Below are 17,629 nucleotides of genomic sequence, written 5' to 3'. Positions count from 1 at the left end.
CCGTGGAGCTTTTGGCTGTCGCCCAGTCAACTCCGCGCGGTCCTAACGCGCTCCACGTCTGGCGATCTCTCCCTGGCTGGTGCGCCCTGCGGGACTGCGGGGACTCCCGACTCCTGTCTGGGGACCACGGGCGGTGGCTTGCACACTTATGGCCGCGTTTGGGGAACCAGGTTTTTGGCCCAAGTTGAGTCCCTTCGTTTCTTTGTGTGTGTGGGGGTCTGCGGGGCTGACAGCCGCCGCCCCGGCTGCGAGATGGTTTTCGGTGTGGGAACCCCTGGAGGCGCGCGCCGCGGCGGGAGACTTAGTGGCGGGGGCTGAGGACCCGCTGGATATTGGTGCCTGATCTCCCTGTTCCATCTTGGATCCTTCTCCCTCTTTCGGAAGCGCACAGGCAGGGCACGGAGAGTTGCTGAGCTCTGCGGTGCCCGGGAGGTGGGTCGGGGCCCAGGCCGGCAAGTCTGGAGCGCGGGGGAAGAGATGGGGGGCGGACAAAGGCCAGGCGGAACGACGGCAAGCTATTGTTAACTGCTTTCCGGAGCCCAGCTTACGGCCAGTTGCCGGAGGCCCGCTTTCCAGGGCTTGGGTGGGCCGACTTTTTCGCTCGGGGTCCCCGGGGCGCTGCGGCGGCGCACCTGGCAGGCATTGTGTGAACTGGCCGAGCCTGGTCTTTGAGGAACCCTCGGAACCCCGGTGCAGCACGACTGGGCCCAGCGTAGAGAGATTATGAGATGTGCCGGCGAGGGAAGGTGGGGACAACGAGGGTGAGGAGGACCCCGAGAGGCGCGCTCTGGGGTCGGCGGACAAGATCTGCCGGTACATCGGCTGAATAAAGACGATAAAACAACAAAAACCTAGACCTCGTCACTCTCCCCGCCCCCATCCTGGAGGTGACACCGCTACTGTTTAGACTCACAGGGCACTGTCGGCCGGGTTGGCAGGGGCATTGTGTGTGGGAAGGCGGGGAGCGGAGGCCTCCGCCCGGGTCGAGTATGGGGGGCGCGGAGCCCGGAGCTGGAGGGTTGGCAGGAGCTGGCGGCGGGGGAAGGGCGCTCCTGGCGCTCAGCGGAGTAGCTCTCGGTGGCTTGGTTGGAGCTGAGTGGGTGGCTCTGCGCAGTGGGGGTGGGGAAAAGGGTTATTTTAGTCTTTCATCTGGTTGCAGTGAGAACGGCCGCCGGGGTGACAGCAGTGTCGCGGTCTCCCGCTGCTACCGCTGCGGCAGGTCCCAATATTAGCAACCTCTGCAGCTTAGTGCGAGAGCCGGGTGCCGCCGGCCCTGCCTGCGCAGCTGCGCCGGGGGCAGCCGGCGGCACTAGGACCCGGCTCCTGGCCAGCGGGGGCTGCGGCAGCGCTTCACACCTGGCACCGGGCGCCCACCGCTCCGCTCTTTCTCGGACTCTTCTCCGGGGACAGAGTTCTTTACCCTCAGTGTCTCCTCCCAGTCTCTGAAAAGAGTAGCTGTGGGGCAGGGGTGGGCGGCTTTACACTTTGATAAATATCGAAGGTGTATCTCCCACCTGGAATGAACCTGCAGGAGGAAAGTGACCCCCCACCCCCGCAGGTGACTGCGGCTTTGGGCGGGCCTGGTGGAGACAACTGCGGCACTGCAGGGGACGCGGGGTGCGGGGATCTTACTGCTGTCCCAGCAGGAGCCGCATCGGTGACAACTTAGGGACCTTGAGGGAGCCCTGTATTTTTCCCTTTGAGGGTGGTGGCGTGGAGATAATGAATTGGGAGTTGTGTCTCTGGGGCACAGGCTAGGGGAGCCAGACGTTTCATTTCCTCCCCCCCCCCCCCTTAAAGCGCTTGCTCAGCAGAAAAATGTGAGCAGAACATCAATTGAGAAAATGGTCATGTAGAAGAATAAAAAAGTGAGCGTCGGGCCTGATCCTCTATTTTACTTGCACAGGGAAGGAATCCTGAGTAGTTAACCCTAACCTTGGTGGAAAGATGGCCTGCTTCTCTGGCTGTGCCTTGTGGCCTGACAAGACCCCAGACGAGGCCTGCAAAGACCTGAGATGAGCACCCTAACTGGGGCTGCACTTCAAAGGGGCCAGGTGTCAGGTGGAAGTTGTACTAGAGGGTAGCATTACCCTTTTTTTTTTTTTTTTTTAAAGAGGTTACAGCAATCTTATTTCCAGGGTTTTGCATTTCAAAAAATTATGTTCTGTGTATCTGGCTCTTCAGCATCTCGATAAGGGAAAGACTGCCTATTTAAGGAGCTGTTTAGGACTGGTCCAGAGTCTTGAAAAACTGGTGGGATTATAACTGCCATTCAGGTAGTCATTTTTTAAGTAACTCTGAGATTTGCTCAAGTTGCTGCTGACTGGAATTTCTGGGATGTAGGCCCTGATATGAATGACTGGATGGCCCTGGTGTGGGGTTGCTGGCTGAGCAGGGAACTCTGTAGTAGGGGGTTTAATCTTCTCAAAGTCTCATCTCATGCCTCTCTCCACAGCCTGCGTACATTCTTGTCCTTTGAAGAATGCAGCTCTGTTAAGTGTTGGGGACTTTTAGGCAAGAGGGCTGTTGAACATGGGCTAGAGTGGAGCACCCTCTGTCCACCCTCCCACTTCCCAGGGCTGGTCTTGTTATGGCCTTGGAGGTGAGGCACAATACAGGGGGCTCTTGGGAGCTGGGCCAGCTTTGGGTTAATAGTTCATTTGAACAGAACTCTGGGGCTGATCACTGCTACCTGCTCAGTTTGGAGCAAGGACGGAGGTCTGGTGTGGGTTTTTTCCTGAAGTGGTCCCAAAGAACTGACCTGGCCTCTCGTGGACCAGGGATGACCTCAGACAGCATAAGACCCTCTGGAACCCAGTGAGCTCATCATCACTGGGAACTGTTGGCTGCTGTGAAAGGGAATTGCCAAATGAAACTAGGCATGGACCCTGTATTTCCCATGTACCTCCATCAATACCCATTACTTGAGGATGTCTAGGTTGTGTCTGCCTAAGAGGAGAGACAGATCACCATGGTACACACCTGAGGGCCACAGTATTCATTTTAGGCACAATCCCTCCCTCCCTCCTTCCCTTCTTTCTTCCTTTTTCTCTTCTTTACTCTTTCCTTTTCCCCCCTCCTCTCCTGTTGATCATTAAGCATTTAAATGTCCCTACACAGAAGCCTTCTCCTGGGCCTCCTCTGTGCTGAACAGGTAATGGGGAGTGGGTCTTACTCAAATGAGGACAGTTAGAGGATGTTCTTGGCTCAGGCCAAAAGAGGTGAGCTGACTTGGTTGAGGTTATACAGTTCACTGGGGACAAGATGGTACTATAAATGGTAAGGATTCCAGTCTGGCCTGGGTATATGTGTGTGTATGCAGATCTTGTTGCCAGGTTGTCAGGTCTTTCTGACTCAAACAGAAAAACCTGGAGTGGCCGTGACTCAAATATTCAGGTGTTCCATTGGCTCTCAGATCACTGAGATGACCTTATGAAAAGCTGAACTGTTCTTTTGAGGTCTTTACTTTTCAAGGAGTTGCAGAGATATGGATGGTGTCTGAGGTGATGAAATCTTTTCCACCTGGGGTCACTAGAAAGGAAGTTCCTTTTCATATGGTGAGCCTCTTGGAGGCTTGTCCCAGGTACTATTTCATTTAGGAAGCCCCTCTGATTACCCTTCTCAAGCCCATCCTTGGACACTGATTCTTCCTCAAAAGGCTCCCTCTCACTGCATTCACTGCATTGTTATTAGATTCATCTTTTATTCATCCTTTCTCCCATTAGATGGGAGGCCTTTGAGGTTATAGCGCCTAGGTTATATCTTATTCATCCTTGTATGCTCAACAAATGGCCTGGAGCTTGGCTTATAATAGTCACTCACTAATAGTTTGTTGATTGAATAAGTTAATACAATGAATTACAGCTATCTTGATGTGAGAAAAGAAACAAGATAGATATCTTAATACTTTCATTTCCAAGGTATATAATAATAACAACTTCAGAACTTAAGCTATTTTAACAGAAGAAGCTATATGCTTGCTCTGTGCGCGTAGATAATTTGGATAAATAGTCTACACATGTTAGATATGCCTACCTTCCCAAGGTCTATGTGAGAAGAGAGTGTAGTCCTGGTGGCTCACCTGTTTCCATTTCTTCTGCTACTCCTAGTTCTGCCCATGGGGTCTGTGGAATCTCACCTAGGCAACATCTTCTAGTTGCTAGTCATGGAACAACTATATAGAAATGGTACAGAAATCATGGATCTGGGGAAAAAAGGTGAAACTAATGGTAAGATATGTGTAATAGATGAGGAGATAAGCTTTGGTGTCTGTTTGCTTGGGGGCAAGTTATTTAATACCCTTAAACCTCAGGGTCCCCATTGGTAAAATGGAGATTAAAATATTTAATGAGCCTTGGTCAGGTGGCTCAGTTGGTTGGAGCATAAAATGTTGCCCCAAAATGTTGTGGGTTCGATTTCTGGTTAGGGCACATACCTAGATTGTGGGTTCAATCCCTGGTTGGGGCACATGTGGGAGGCAACTGATTGATATTTCTCTCTCATGTTGATGTTTCTCATTCTCTCTCTCTCTCCCCCTTCCTCTCTCTCCAAAATCAATACACATATCCTCAGGTGAGGATTAAAAAAATATTATAATGAGTAGGATTGTCCTGAGGATTGAATGAGAGAAGGCCTCTCATTTGGCACTAAATTTTCAAGTGTTCTAGCTATTAATTAGATTGTTATTGTTGTTATTCTTGATATTCTGCATACTAGCCAGTTGCATGGTTTTGTGAAGTCACATACTCCCTGTTTCTTGTTGGGCATGAAGGTCACCACTGGCCAATATTCATTATTCTCAGAGCTGCCTCCTGTCTAGGGAAAGAAGAAAGGTCACCACATACCCTTTTAGAAGATGTGAGTATTTTTGTTTTGTGATTAATCTTTTCCCTGTTGAAATGGTTTACCTTATTGGTCAGAACTCCAAGGGGGAAAAATGTTTCCTGTCTTTCATTTTATGATGACAATTGGACATTAATGAATTCCTAATGCTAATTTCAGGGTAACTATGACCTATATTGTGCTGTTTTCAGGTAGCTAAGAAGAGATTCACTTGTATGTGACTTCTAATAGTTGTTAAATGCCACAATTTTAATTATTTTCAACACTAAAAGTTAGATATAGTACAATGAAACAAACCGATTGCATCAATAAGTGTGAAATGAGTCTCATGGAAATATTGCCTTATCTTTCAATTTGCTTTGTGAGGTAGGAAAGACTAATAATAAACTTGTTTATTTTTGGTGTATCTTCCATTATCAGATCTGAAATGTAATTTGTAATTTTGCTTTCTATTTTTCCATACAGTATTTCACATTTCAAAAAAGTAGTTTGCAGGTCCAGATAGATATTCTGTGAATTGTAAACACAAGATATTTGTTCTATTTTGTGCTTATAAAAGAATTAGGAATGCCCCTTTATAAGAAATATCTCTTGTCTTTCACATCACCTTGGGGCCCTTTGCTTTATTTTATGTATGTAGTTCATGTATTTTGTTTTTAAATTGTATTTATTGGGGTGACATTGGTTAATAACTTTATATAAGTTTTAGGTGTACAATTCTATCATAACATCATCTGTATACTCTACTGTGTGCTCCCCACACAAAGTCTCGTCTCCTTTTATCGCCATGTATTTATCTTATCTTTTCACTAGAGCACAGTCTGTTTTGTGAGAGTTGAAAAATTAACTGTTTAATATCCATGTAAGTGTTTTTTTATTAGTCACATGAGACTAACTATAGGCCAATGTTATTCTTCGGTTTTTTTAAACTCTAAAATGTAAGAAAATTTTTCAAGATTTGAAGATTTTTAAAAATCAACTCAATATTTGTTATACATTAATGCAAGGTCTTTACAAAGTCTAGCACTTTATAACAAAATGGAGAAAATGGCTAAGCATGAGTAATATTACATTGTCGCAAATATCCTGTTGGGTAATCATGTTAAAACAACCATATAGTTAGAGAAATTAAAGCCATTGTTACATAGCCATAGAATTCTGGATTTATACCTAGCTTTTAGGTGCTGTTATTCTTAGTGAGGTAAGTAAACAGAAAGAAGGAAATAAAAGGAGATCATTATGTTGACCTGTTTTTGGGATATAGTATTTCATGACTAAAAATCAAGAGTATTTTTGCGTGGCCGGGCGTGGCTCAGTGGTTGAGCGTCGACTTAGAATCCAGGGGACTGGGGTTCGATTCCCAGTCAGGGCACATGCCTGGGTTTCGGGTTCGATCCCCAGTAGGGGGTGTGCAGGAGGCAGCCGATCAATGACTCTCTCATCATTGATGTTTCTATCTCTCTCTCTTCCTCTCCTTTCCTCTCTCTGAAATCAATAAGGATATATTTAAAAAAAAAGTATTTTTGGAATCTGCATTTATTTCCAGAATCTTAATTGCTTAAGTATCTCTATGAGGCTTAGATAACTATAGCAATAATAAATACTTGTTTAAGTAGAAATATTTAGGATGTGTGTAGGCTATTTTAATGTTCCAGATGGAGCTCAATATAGTTATACAGTAGAGAGCTGTATAACTTTTTGTATAAACCAATCAAGTTAGCACCTCATACTCTTATTTTGAGGGACATAAGACCATTTTATGAATAGAAATTTTTTTCTGATCTATGCCCATACACAAATGCTTAATTTCGCATTTATCAACTGGAAGTAAAATTGGGTGTTTTTCTCTCCAGTTATACTCTTTTAGGTTAATTAGAATATGTACACTGGTTTATGTCATATCACTTCTCAGCATATCTATGTAAATACTAGCTTTTTATTTTTAAAATGTTATGCATCATGTTGATAAGTATTTTTGTAGCATTACTATAAAAGCCAGTTCTTTTAGGCATTGGTTTTAAGAGAATACACTTCCTCAATGAGTGTGAGATTATCCCAGTTGGAAGCTAGTCTGAGTCCTTTTTGAAACTTCTAGTGATGATGAGGCTCTAAGGCAATGCTCTGCGCTCTGACCTGCCGTTTGCATTCTGCCCTTTGTCTTGTAGGCATTCTGGAATTTATCAGTATAGCCGTGGGCCTTGTCAGCATTCGAGGCGTGGACAGTGGACTCTACCTCGGCATGAATGAGAAGGGGGAGCTGTACGGATCAGTAAGTACCCAACCTTTATGTCTCACATTGGCTTGAATGCACTTTCTCTAGGTTATAATAGCTTAGATAAAACTGAGTCTGTTGGGAAGGAGAGTGTGAGCTTTTATACTTTTTTGAGGCAAATCATTTCATTTTTATTAATAGATATCAGCCCTGGATCTTCAATAGACCAGAGGTTCTAAGAAAATGCTTTATTCATATGCCAAACCATTTTCATATCAAATGCATAAAAATTTACGCGTGAAAAACTCATGTTCTTATATTGAATGGGAGTTATTTTCAAAATAAGTTGAAATTATTTTCTCCCAAGCTTTGCTAAGCATTGCAATTAAAACTAAAAATAGACCATGCTGGGAGTTTAAACCCTTTTTCTGAGCTACATGAGGTTTTCATTATGGAGTCAGAAGGGAGATGGAAATTGTTGTCAGATATTCTTGTACGTGAATAAGCATATAAATATAATTATTTGCAAGTATTGTATTTCATTTTTGTCTCCCTCACTTCTCATCTTCATTGGTTGTGAGCTGCTTGGGGGAGGTACCTTGGTACATACCAGGTGCCAGGCATTGTTTGGGTGCTCGGGGCAGCAATGGATGAGACAGAGTCTCTGCTTCTGCTTTAAGAGGAGGGGACTGACTTTACAGCTTTGTATCTTATTACTGGTGCTAGCACAGTTTCTGAAACAGTGCATGGTACACAGTGGACATTTAAAATATTTTTTCTAAGCATTAGTATGAATAATAGATTATTAGTTAGCATATACAAACTTGAGTTTTCAACACAAAACTTGTAGTGAAATCAGCCTTTAGTTTTTCATCCCCATTACTGGTGGTCACATGGGAATTTAATCCACTTTGCCATATGAGAACTTGGATTAAAATTTACAAAAAGTTGAAAATTAAAAGAAGCTCAGGAAGGGAGAAGTTCTGGAGTTCTCTGTCGACAGGAATGAAGGGCATATGTGTATTGAATCAGGAAGATTTTCTATAGATAGCTCCTTTCATAGCCACATACTAGTAAATGTGTGTGTGTGTGTACAAGGGTTGGAAATAGTATCAAATTTTCACTCAAAAACTCCAGATGACAATAAATTATGGCCTATGTAATTTGAATATAGAACACACATTTTTAATGACACTAGGATGGTTTTCCTGCCTTGGTAAAATTTGAGTCAGGATTGGTTGATTTTGTTTGATATTTAAGTCTTTTTAAAAAAGTGCTTCCTTAAGAGACTAGATTATTTTAAAATGTTTTAAAGCATAGGATTGAGTTTAGTTTTTTAAACACAGTTCTTGGTTTTGATAAAGTTATTTATTTCCTAAATTGTTTGTTAACACTTTAAATGCAGACATAAGATGTAAGGAAGCTTTTCAATTTTTAAATATAAAGTGATGTTCTCCTTTTGCCCCCTCTCCTTAATTTTTTTTTGCCTATAATGTGGCATATACTGTGGATTTAAGTCAGTCACAGTTGAACTCAATAAAATGCTTTTTGTGTGTAGGATGCAATCTGACCTTCATTGGATGGCAAAGACTATGGTATATCACAATGATCTCCAAACTTTTAAAATCATATACCACCACCAAAAATGTTTTTGAGTGTGGATTTCAACAATGCATATTAAATTATTTTAAAATTGTATATATAAGATAGAGTTCATAGGTGTTAATTTATAAAACATGTATTAAGGTAAACATTTTTCAAAGATACAATGACTGAGTCAACACAAATGGAGGCTGGACTCTTTGTCCCCCACTCTGGGACCACCTTGCATAACCCTCCAGAGCCCTTGCCCCTTAGAAAAAGATGACTCATCTTTTAGATGAAATGGCTGCATGACAGCCCTCAAGATTTGCTGTTTGATGAGGACAGGGGCGTCCTGATTGTTGTCCAAGCTCAGCCTTGTCTCTCCTTCTGGATTGTTTTGGTGGCCTCCTCTCCTTTCATCCAGTTGCCCTCCTGCCTGTATGGCCCCATCTATAGCACAGACTGGGGACAGAGTGAGGGCCTGGGCCTCAGTGACTGCCAGTGACATGAGTACCTGAGAAGGTGGCCAGGGACAGGAAGTTGGAGAATTCCATTGTGGCAGGTTTTCTGTGACTCCCAACTGCTTTGTTTAGGGCTTTTGGAGCCCATGGAGAGGGGCTAAAAGTGGATTTCTCACTTCCACTGCCCACAGCCATGCGGCCACACAGCCACAGGGCTAGTTGACAGTCCCTATCAGAGCAAAGGGGACAATCTGAGAAAAGGCAGAAAAAGCTCTTTTTCCTTCATTGCTTGAGAAATGTATACCTTTTCACATGTGTCCCCAGGCTTGGACGCTGCTTGGAGGAAAGTGTGACAAGGAATGCGTTTCCACACAGTGTTTCCTTTGTGGAAAAGTATCTTAAGTGGCTTCTGTGCATTCTTCCCCTCCCATCTCCAATTCATTCTCTACATGAATGGGAGAATTACCTCCAAACCCCAGAGATGAATGTCCTTCTAAGCTCAGACCCCTTCCAGTGCTTCCCTTTAAAGGCTAGTGCCCATGTTCTTTAGCGATGCGATCAATATTATCACAAACACTGTGCCAATCCCATCTCTTGCTCTCTTTCCCCATGGAATTTGAGTTGTCCACTTGCTGTTCTATCTAATTTGTACATGTGGTCAAGTTAACCCCTTTCTCTGGCATGTCTTTCTCTTCTCTACTCTACCTGAGGAAGCAGCCTTCTTTCTTTAAGAGTCAATGAAAATATTGCCTCTCCTGCAAAACCTTCACCATACCCCTAACTTGAACCACAGTTATTCTGGTTAGCAGTTCTGGTGTTTTCTTTTGGACCCCTGTAGCACTGCCTATATTTCCATGTCACTCAAGTAACAATGCGATATCTAATGTAGTTAATTGTATTTCTGTAATCCCTAATGTTGCCTAACACATAGCCGTGGCCCTTGTACATGATAGGTGCTCAATAAATACTTGTTGTATTGAAATGAATGAAACATTGTGATTTCTTTTTATGCTTCATTAAACATACAGTTGTGGACCCCCCTGTATGGTTAGTGTATACTTAGGACTCTGCTAGAAGGAAGAATATCTTCCATTGGCATACTGGATTGGATGGTGATATGTTGTCCCTGTTGTGTCCAACCCCAGGGGGATATGAGTGAGCCTGGAGACAAAGAAAGTGTAGTGGTGGGAGCACAGGAACAGGAGTCAGGAGACCTGGGCTCTCATTCTGTCTCTGCCACTAGTGAGGTGCTGGCCCTTGCTCTCATGTATAAAACAAAAAGCATTACTTAACTGTCTGGAATGTTTCTTCCTACTCTGCAACTTAAGAATTTATAGTTTGGCCTTTTCAGGTTCACTCATGAGTCTTGTCCACCTCACCTGTGATGTTCTCTGTGCACATGAAATGTTTGTGCAATGAGCTCTTTTCCCTCCTAAACATAGAGCAGGGACAAAAGCTCCCTGGGCAGCCAGGTTGCTTTATCTGTGGTCTGTACCTGATACAGGTGAAGGGAAGAAAGAGGGTGACATCCATGCTCTTCTATGTCCAGGGACCACATTGTTTGTTGGCCTTGTGGTCATCACACTTGGAAACAAGGAGTGACCCAAATATCATATTTCATTGTGATAAGATTCAAAGAAGGAAAGGAAAGAAATGGGCAGCAATTCTACATTAAACTAAAAATTGTAGCTTAAAGAATTTTCATCTTTGCAACGTTGTGTAAAGCTCAGTAAACTGAAGTGGTTTTGTTTCTAAAAATTGAGGAAATCTTGAAAAGACTGATCTCGTTATGAAAAAGGTAAAGAGGAGATTTGGAGAAATAGCAGTCACTCTTATACAATAAATGAATGTGTAAATGTAGAAGAAATTAATTTAAAATGTATTTTGGAAATTTGGGGTTGTTTCTGTTTTCATCTATGAGTTCTTTTGATTCCAAATTTATGGTAATGGATTTAAAAGGTCAGAGGTGAATGGGGTGATATTGCTTCAGAATAATATACATCTAGGGTTCTGGTTTCCTATTAGAATGTGGAAGTAGGAAAAACAAAATGCTAATATGAATCATGGTGTGTGATTTAAGGAAAACCTGAATAATTCTAGCTATTTTAATATCTAGCATAATTGTATCATATGTTAGTCATTCTTTCACTCATTTGCTCATTTATTCACAAACAGTTATACTTATTTTGTTCAAAGTGCATAACAATGCAACAAATATCTCAAAATCTGGTAGGTGCAATGTGAAATACACTATATTAGAGGAATGCAGAGGTGTCTTGGGTGCCCAGAAGAGTATTTGTGGAAATTGGGTGGTCACATTTAAACTGGATCTTGAGGGATGAATAGGAGTCTCAGAAAAGAAATGACAGACAATCTAGGGCACATAAGCCTTCAAATATAAAGATTGGGATATTCTGCCTTGGTGAAGTTTAGAGAGGACGTTAGATTTCTCTCTCTGTCTCTCTGTCTCTGTCTCTCTGTCTCTCTGTCTCTCTGTCTCTGTCTCTCTCTCTCTCTCTCTCTCTCACACACACACACACACACACACACACACACACACACACACACACACTTGGCTAGAAGATTAAAGTATTAGACTATGTTTACATTTGCCACTTTTATCAAAGAGAATATAAGTAAAGCTCAAATAGTTACTTTTAGGGTCTTAATCCAAATTATTTGGGTGTTATCAAGATACTTCAAGAATAACTGACTGATAAATATCTCATTAAAAAAGAACTCCACAAAAAGTTAATTTCCTTCAAAAAGCTTGCATTTAATGAAAGATAGTTGATGTTCTCATTTAAAAAGGTAGCACAATTACTAAAATTGTGATGATATAGGAAAGTATAGAATGCACTCTGCAAAAGATATAAAAGGACGACACTTGCATTCCTGGTTTGTATCCCTTTTATAGCAATTACTTCAATATTTCCAGAATTTTAATTCCTTGGATTAATCTTTCCCACTGGATTATGTTTTTTGGAGTCAGAGTCCCTGTCTCTATAATCTTTCCATTTCTTGAAGGCCCAGCAGTGCACATATGTGTGGTTGGCACCTGGTTTGTTGACCCAGCTACTCAGCCTGTCATAGCCCTTACACACACAGAGTCTTGCTGTATTTGAGTTTCATGTGTTGATACATCACCTATATGTGGTTGTCCACTTAGAGAGTCTGGTGTTCCCATAGAAGTTATCTCATTTAACTACTAAAACTGAAAGCAAGAGAGGTTGAGTGACTTGCTCAAAGTCCAGAACTCATAGATCGCAGAGTTGGGACTAATTCTTGAAAGAAACTGACCACCATTCTGATAGAGATGCTTGTAAAGTGGGTGTTACTGTGGATTTGGTGGTTACATTTCCAGAGAAGCATTTGGGCCCTCTTTATGTAATCAGTAACCAAGGTTTGGTGGGTTTTGACTGCATTTGCCATGTGCATAATGTTAGAGAAGTGTAAATCCATTAGTTGGCGTGGTTTTCTTTACTGAATAGAGGTACATGAGCCCACAAGCTCCTTGAGTGGTGTTTCTGCAGTGTGGAGGAGCCACCTGGAGAGCCACCTGTCCCAGATTGAAGGACTATATCCACCTCTTTAAGAGGAAAACTATGGGGTTTAAGTCCTTAGAACCCCATATTGACTTAAATGATTTTATTACACTATTTAACTATGTACAAACACAAACTCCTTATACCTTTTTGACAATGGCAATTTAAAACATATTAAAGTCCACTAAATTATAAGAACAATAAAAGCTAAATTGGCATGATTGATTTAATGAGATGAATGCTGTTATCTGACTGAGGCTAAGATGCTGCTGCATGTTAGGGTGGCTCTTATGCTGGGGCCCAGCTTCTCTTGAGCTCAGCACACCTGGTCCCCAGCACCTGGGGAAGACATACTACCCTATGTCTTCCTATTCGAATGACTGGGAGGCCAGATGATGTCATGTGGTCTTCACTGATGTTCCACATATGTTATTTTATTTTTTTCTTATTAGCCCTGAAAGTAATTTTAAGCACAACTACACCCTCGGGTGGCCGTATTTGGTGATAGGATGTCATGTGGAGTGTCTAGAATAGCCTTAAAATGATCTCTTAATTTTTTCATGAAATGAGAAGATGAAGTGAAAATGTTCTTGTAGTAAACTTGTAGCCCATGATTAGGTCCTTTGTCTTCCTGGGATCTGCAGATGCCAGTTTTGAAAACATTGTGGTGGTGGGAAGTCGTAGCAAGGAGGGTCTGTGGTGTGCTGGAGGTGACAGCTTGACCCTGGCAGTTTATGGGATGCATTGTTTCCATTAGGTGCTCTGCTTTGGCAATTGTGAGTGACCTTTGAACAAGCAGAATAAGCTCTGTGTTTATGGAACAGGATACCTTAACACGTAGCATGTAGCACCAGACTTAGCAATTTGTCATGGTGTGTGTCATTTCAGATGATTTTGATGGTAGATGTCCAGGCATGTGCTGTACGTAGAGTCCCCAAAGAATGTAATTCATATAAAGGAAATGGAAAGGGTCATTTGTCTGCTTAAAAGCAGGCATGCTCAGGAAACGGTTTTTAGCACAGACTTTGGGTGATAGAGCATTGCCTTATATTGCATGTGTTTTCAAAGGATCAAGTAATCTTTGATTATAAAGAGGGCAGCACCTCAGAAGAACACCTTCTACCATATTTTTTATTTTGTTCATACAGTATCCTTGTTTTAGAGATGAGGAGAGTGACAGTGTAGTGTCTAGTGACTTAGTCAAGGTCACACAGATAATAAGTGAAAAATTACGATTTGAACATAGATGAATTAGTAAACCATGTCCAACATATAAGAGTGGGCATACATTTTTGTGAATAAAGTTTTTTTAAAAATTTTTTAAAATGTATCTTTATTGATTTCAGAGAGAGGAAAGGAGAGGGAAAGAGAGAGATAGAAACATCAATGGGAGAGTCATTGATCGGCTGCAGCCCGCAACCCGGGCATGTGCCCTGACCGGGAACCGAAAAGCGATTGCCTGGATCCTAGGTCGACGCTCAACCGCTGAGCCACGCCCGGCCGGGCAAAATTTTTTTTTTTTTTTTTTTACCAGAATTAACCACATACTGGAGCAGAATTTTAGTACTTCCTTTACAGATATGATTTGAAACAATTTTTTTCTTTCTAAGTAACCTAGTTTTTATTTAGTGGTTCACTTACTGGTCCTTAGCATCTATACTGCTGGCCATTAGTTAGCAGAAATCATCTTTTTAATAATGTATTCTTTTAAAATTTTAGTTAAGTTTATGTTGTTTAGCAGGGAAGGTACATTTACTGATTGTCTGAGACATGTTTAAAATGTCCAGGTCAATAATGGCCAAAGTTATAGGACACAGATCTGGAGATCTTACAAGCTCTGCAAAGGATTTAGTTTTTTGGTTTTTGTTTTTTAAATTTATCTTTATTGTTGAAAGTATTACAGGTGTTCCATTTCCCCCCCACAATTGACCCCTCCCCCTTGGTCCCACCCCCTCCCCAGGCCTTCACCCCATTATTGACTGTGTCCATGGGTTATGCATATATGCATATAACTTCTTTGGCTAATCTCTTCCCACCCTCCCCCTCCTTCCCTCTTTTTCCCTGAAATATGATCATCTGTTGCATGTGTCAATGTCTCTGGAGCTACTTAGTTCCTCAGATTCTTTTGTTCATTAGCTTCTTCTTAAAGAAGACCCTTCAACATTTCCTGTATTGCTGGTCTGGTGGTGATGAACTCCTTTAGCTTTTTCTTATCTGTGAAGCTCTTTATCTGACCTTCAGTTCTAAATGATAGCTTGGCTGGGTAGAGAAATCTTGGTTGTAGTTCCATGCTTTTCATCACTTTGTATATTTCTTGTCACTCTCTTCTGCCTGAAAAGCTTCTGTTGAGAAATCAGCTGACAGTCATATGGGGTCTCCCTTGTAGGTAACTAACTATTTTTCTCTTGCTGCTTTTAAGATTCTCTCTTTGTCTTTAACCTTTGGCATTTTAATTATGATGTGTCTTGCTGTGGGTTCTTTGGGTTCCTCTTGCTTGGGACCTTCTGTGCTTCCTGGACTTTTAAGTCTATTTCTTTCCCCAGGTAGGAGAAGTTTTATGTCATTATTTTTTCAAATAGGTTTTCAATTTCTTTCTCTCTTTCTTCCCCTTCTGGCACCCCAATAATACAAATGTTGGGCCTCTTGATGTTGTCCCATAGGCTCCTTATGCTGTCTTCATATTTCTGGATTCTTTTTTCTTTTTGCTCTTCTGGTTGGGTGTTTTTTGTTTCCTCATGTTCCAAATTGCTCATTTGATTCTCAGTGTCCTCTACTCTACTGTTGATTCCCTGTAAATTATTCTTCATTTCAGTTCCTGTAGCCTTCATTTCAAATTGGTACTTTATTATGTCATCAATTTTCTCAGTTATTTTCGTAAAACTCTTATTAATATGGTTGAGCATCCTTATAAACAAAATTCTGAACTCTGTATCCATTAGCTTGCTTGGATCTATTTCATTTAGTTCCTCTTCTAGAGATTTCTTTTTTCTTTTGTGACCTGTTTCTTTGCCTCCACATTTTGGCTGCTTCCAGGTGTTTGTTTCTATGTATTAGGTAGAGTTGTTATGCCTCCTGGAATTTGTAGAGTGGCTTTGTGTAGGGTCCAGTGGCTCAGCCTCTCCAGTCACCTGAGCTGGGCCTTCTAGGTGCTCCCCTGTGTGGGCTGTGTGCTCTGACCTGTTGTAGTTGAGACTTGGTTGCTCTTGGTGTCACTGGGAGAAAATGACCCCCAGACCAATCAGCTGTGAGGACTAGCTGCAACTACAGCCAAAGAGCTGCTGTACTGGAGATACCCCTATGGAGCAGGATTTACTTCAGTGGAGCTTCGGTGTTCACCAAGTGTGCCCCTTGAGTGTGTCACTCATGGATATGGTAGGGTTGTAATCCAGTGTGGTCGAGTCTGACCACTGGGTGCACTCTCTCTGGGGCCTCCCTGGAGGTGCAAAGTCAGCCTCTGCTAGTGCCTTGCCCAGGGCCACCCAGCATGAGCTACACAGCAAACTATAGTTGGCTTCTACTTGTGTTGGGCTTGGCATTGTCCAGGAGAGGCCAAGCTATGAGCCAATGCAGGATGCCACTGGTGCCAGGCCTGGGGCCACCTATCAAGACGTATGGGGCAAGCTGCTGCTTGTTTGAGAGATTTTAGGAAAGTCCTCAGCATAAGGCTCAAGAGGGCACTTGCATGGAAAAGCCACTGGAAATGGCTTGGATGAGCTTGCAGGTAGGGAGGGGCGGGGCCTCCGGGAATCACCAGGGTGGGCCCAAAGGTGTTAGTCAGGTGCTGGAGATTCAGATATGGTGCCTACCTGCCTGCCGACTCTGTGGGGGGAGGGCTTGCCCAAGGAGCAATGGCATCTGCCACCTCTTCTGTCTGGGAGGAAGCTGCCCCTCCACCTCTCACCCCAATTTCAGGCAGGTCAGTTCCTCCCCAAATGTCCCAGGTTCCTTTCAAGCTGCTGCCTGGGGCTGGAGCGCATCTGAGTGAGTCCGTGTGCCGGCCCTTGAAGAGGAGCTGCCTGGGACTCTCGCACCCTCTGGGACCCTCAGCAACAGTCCCTGCTGGTTTTCACAGCTGGGAGATGTGGGAATTTCTCTTCCCAGCCCTGGAGCTCTGGGCTGGGGGCCTGATGTGGGGCTGGGACTCCTCACTCCTCCGGGAAACCTCCATTGCCCAGATATCTGTCCAGGGTTTAAACCGCGGCACCAGCTGTGGGCCGGAGGCCTCATCTCCACAATTCAGCCCCCACCCTCCCGCGCCTCTGCCCCTCCTACCAGTCTCCATGCTTCTTCAGTTCTCTGGTTGTAGGGCTTCTGTTCAGCCAGATTTCAGGAGGCTCTGAGTGATAGTTCTGTATTTTAGTTGTAATTTTGATGTGGTTGTGGGAGGTGGCAGGTGCAGCTGTGACCTACGCCGCCATCTTGTTTCCTCTCCAGGATTTAGTTTTAATAGCTAACAGCTCTGTTGATGGCTATCACCCCCTTTTGGTGGTAGGGGATATGTTGGGTACCAGGTAACAGGCCCAGGGTTGGCCTTTCTTCAGGCTCAGGAGTCCCAGAGCAGAATCTTCCTCCTGATGGGCACAGTTCTTACACGTGATCCCAATTCTTCTCTCTTCCTGCCCTTGGTGTAGTCATTTTCCCTGCTTCACACTGCTGTGTGCTCAGAAGTCCCCCTGCCAGAAAAGTCTGATGAGGAGAGCTGAGAGAGTGGTTTTGGGAAGCCCTGAATCAAGCACTTATGAAAGCTGTTTCTTGTAGTGGAGCCTTGGGGGAGGGGTGCCTAGTTTTTCGCTGTCCCTAATGGAATTCCATTTCATAAAGTGTGAGTTTTACGAAGATAGGGTCATGGTCACTTTTGTTTCCCATGGAACTGCCAGTCTTTAGACCATGTCTTGCATGCAGTTAGCACTTAATAAATATTGCATGTGTGACTGTATTGTCATTGGGATACCAGATTATCTATTTCTTGACCAAGCAGACAATGG

General features: G+C 43.3%; 1 protein-coding gene across 1 annotated transcript in view; it reads left to right on the top strand.

The window, feature by feature from the left end:
- Positions 1-17,629, top strand: part of FGF9 (fibroblast growth factor 9) — a 46,862-nt gene that overhangs the window by 2,649 nt on the left and 26,584 nt on the right. The window contains exon 2 of the mRNA XM_016212909.2: positions 7,008-7,111. Within this exon, the coding sequence (XP_016068395.1) occupies positions 7,008-7,111 (104 nt within the window). The remainder of the gene's footprint in view (positions 1-7,007; positions 7,112-17,629) is intronic.

This window comes from Miniopterus natalensis, chromosome 2, assembly GCF_054644295.1.
Source record: "Miniopterus natalensis isolate mMinNat1 chromosome 2, mMinNat1.hap1, whole genome shotgun sequence".
NCBI lineage: Eukaryota > Metazoa > Chordata > Mammalia > Chiroptera > Miniopteridae > Miniopterus > Miniopterus natalensis.
This window is presented reverse-complemented; position numbering and strand designations above follow the sequence as displayed.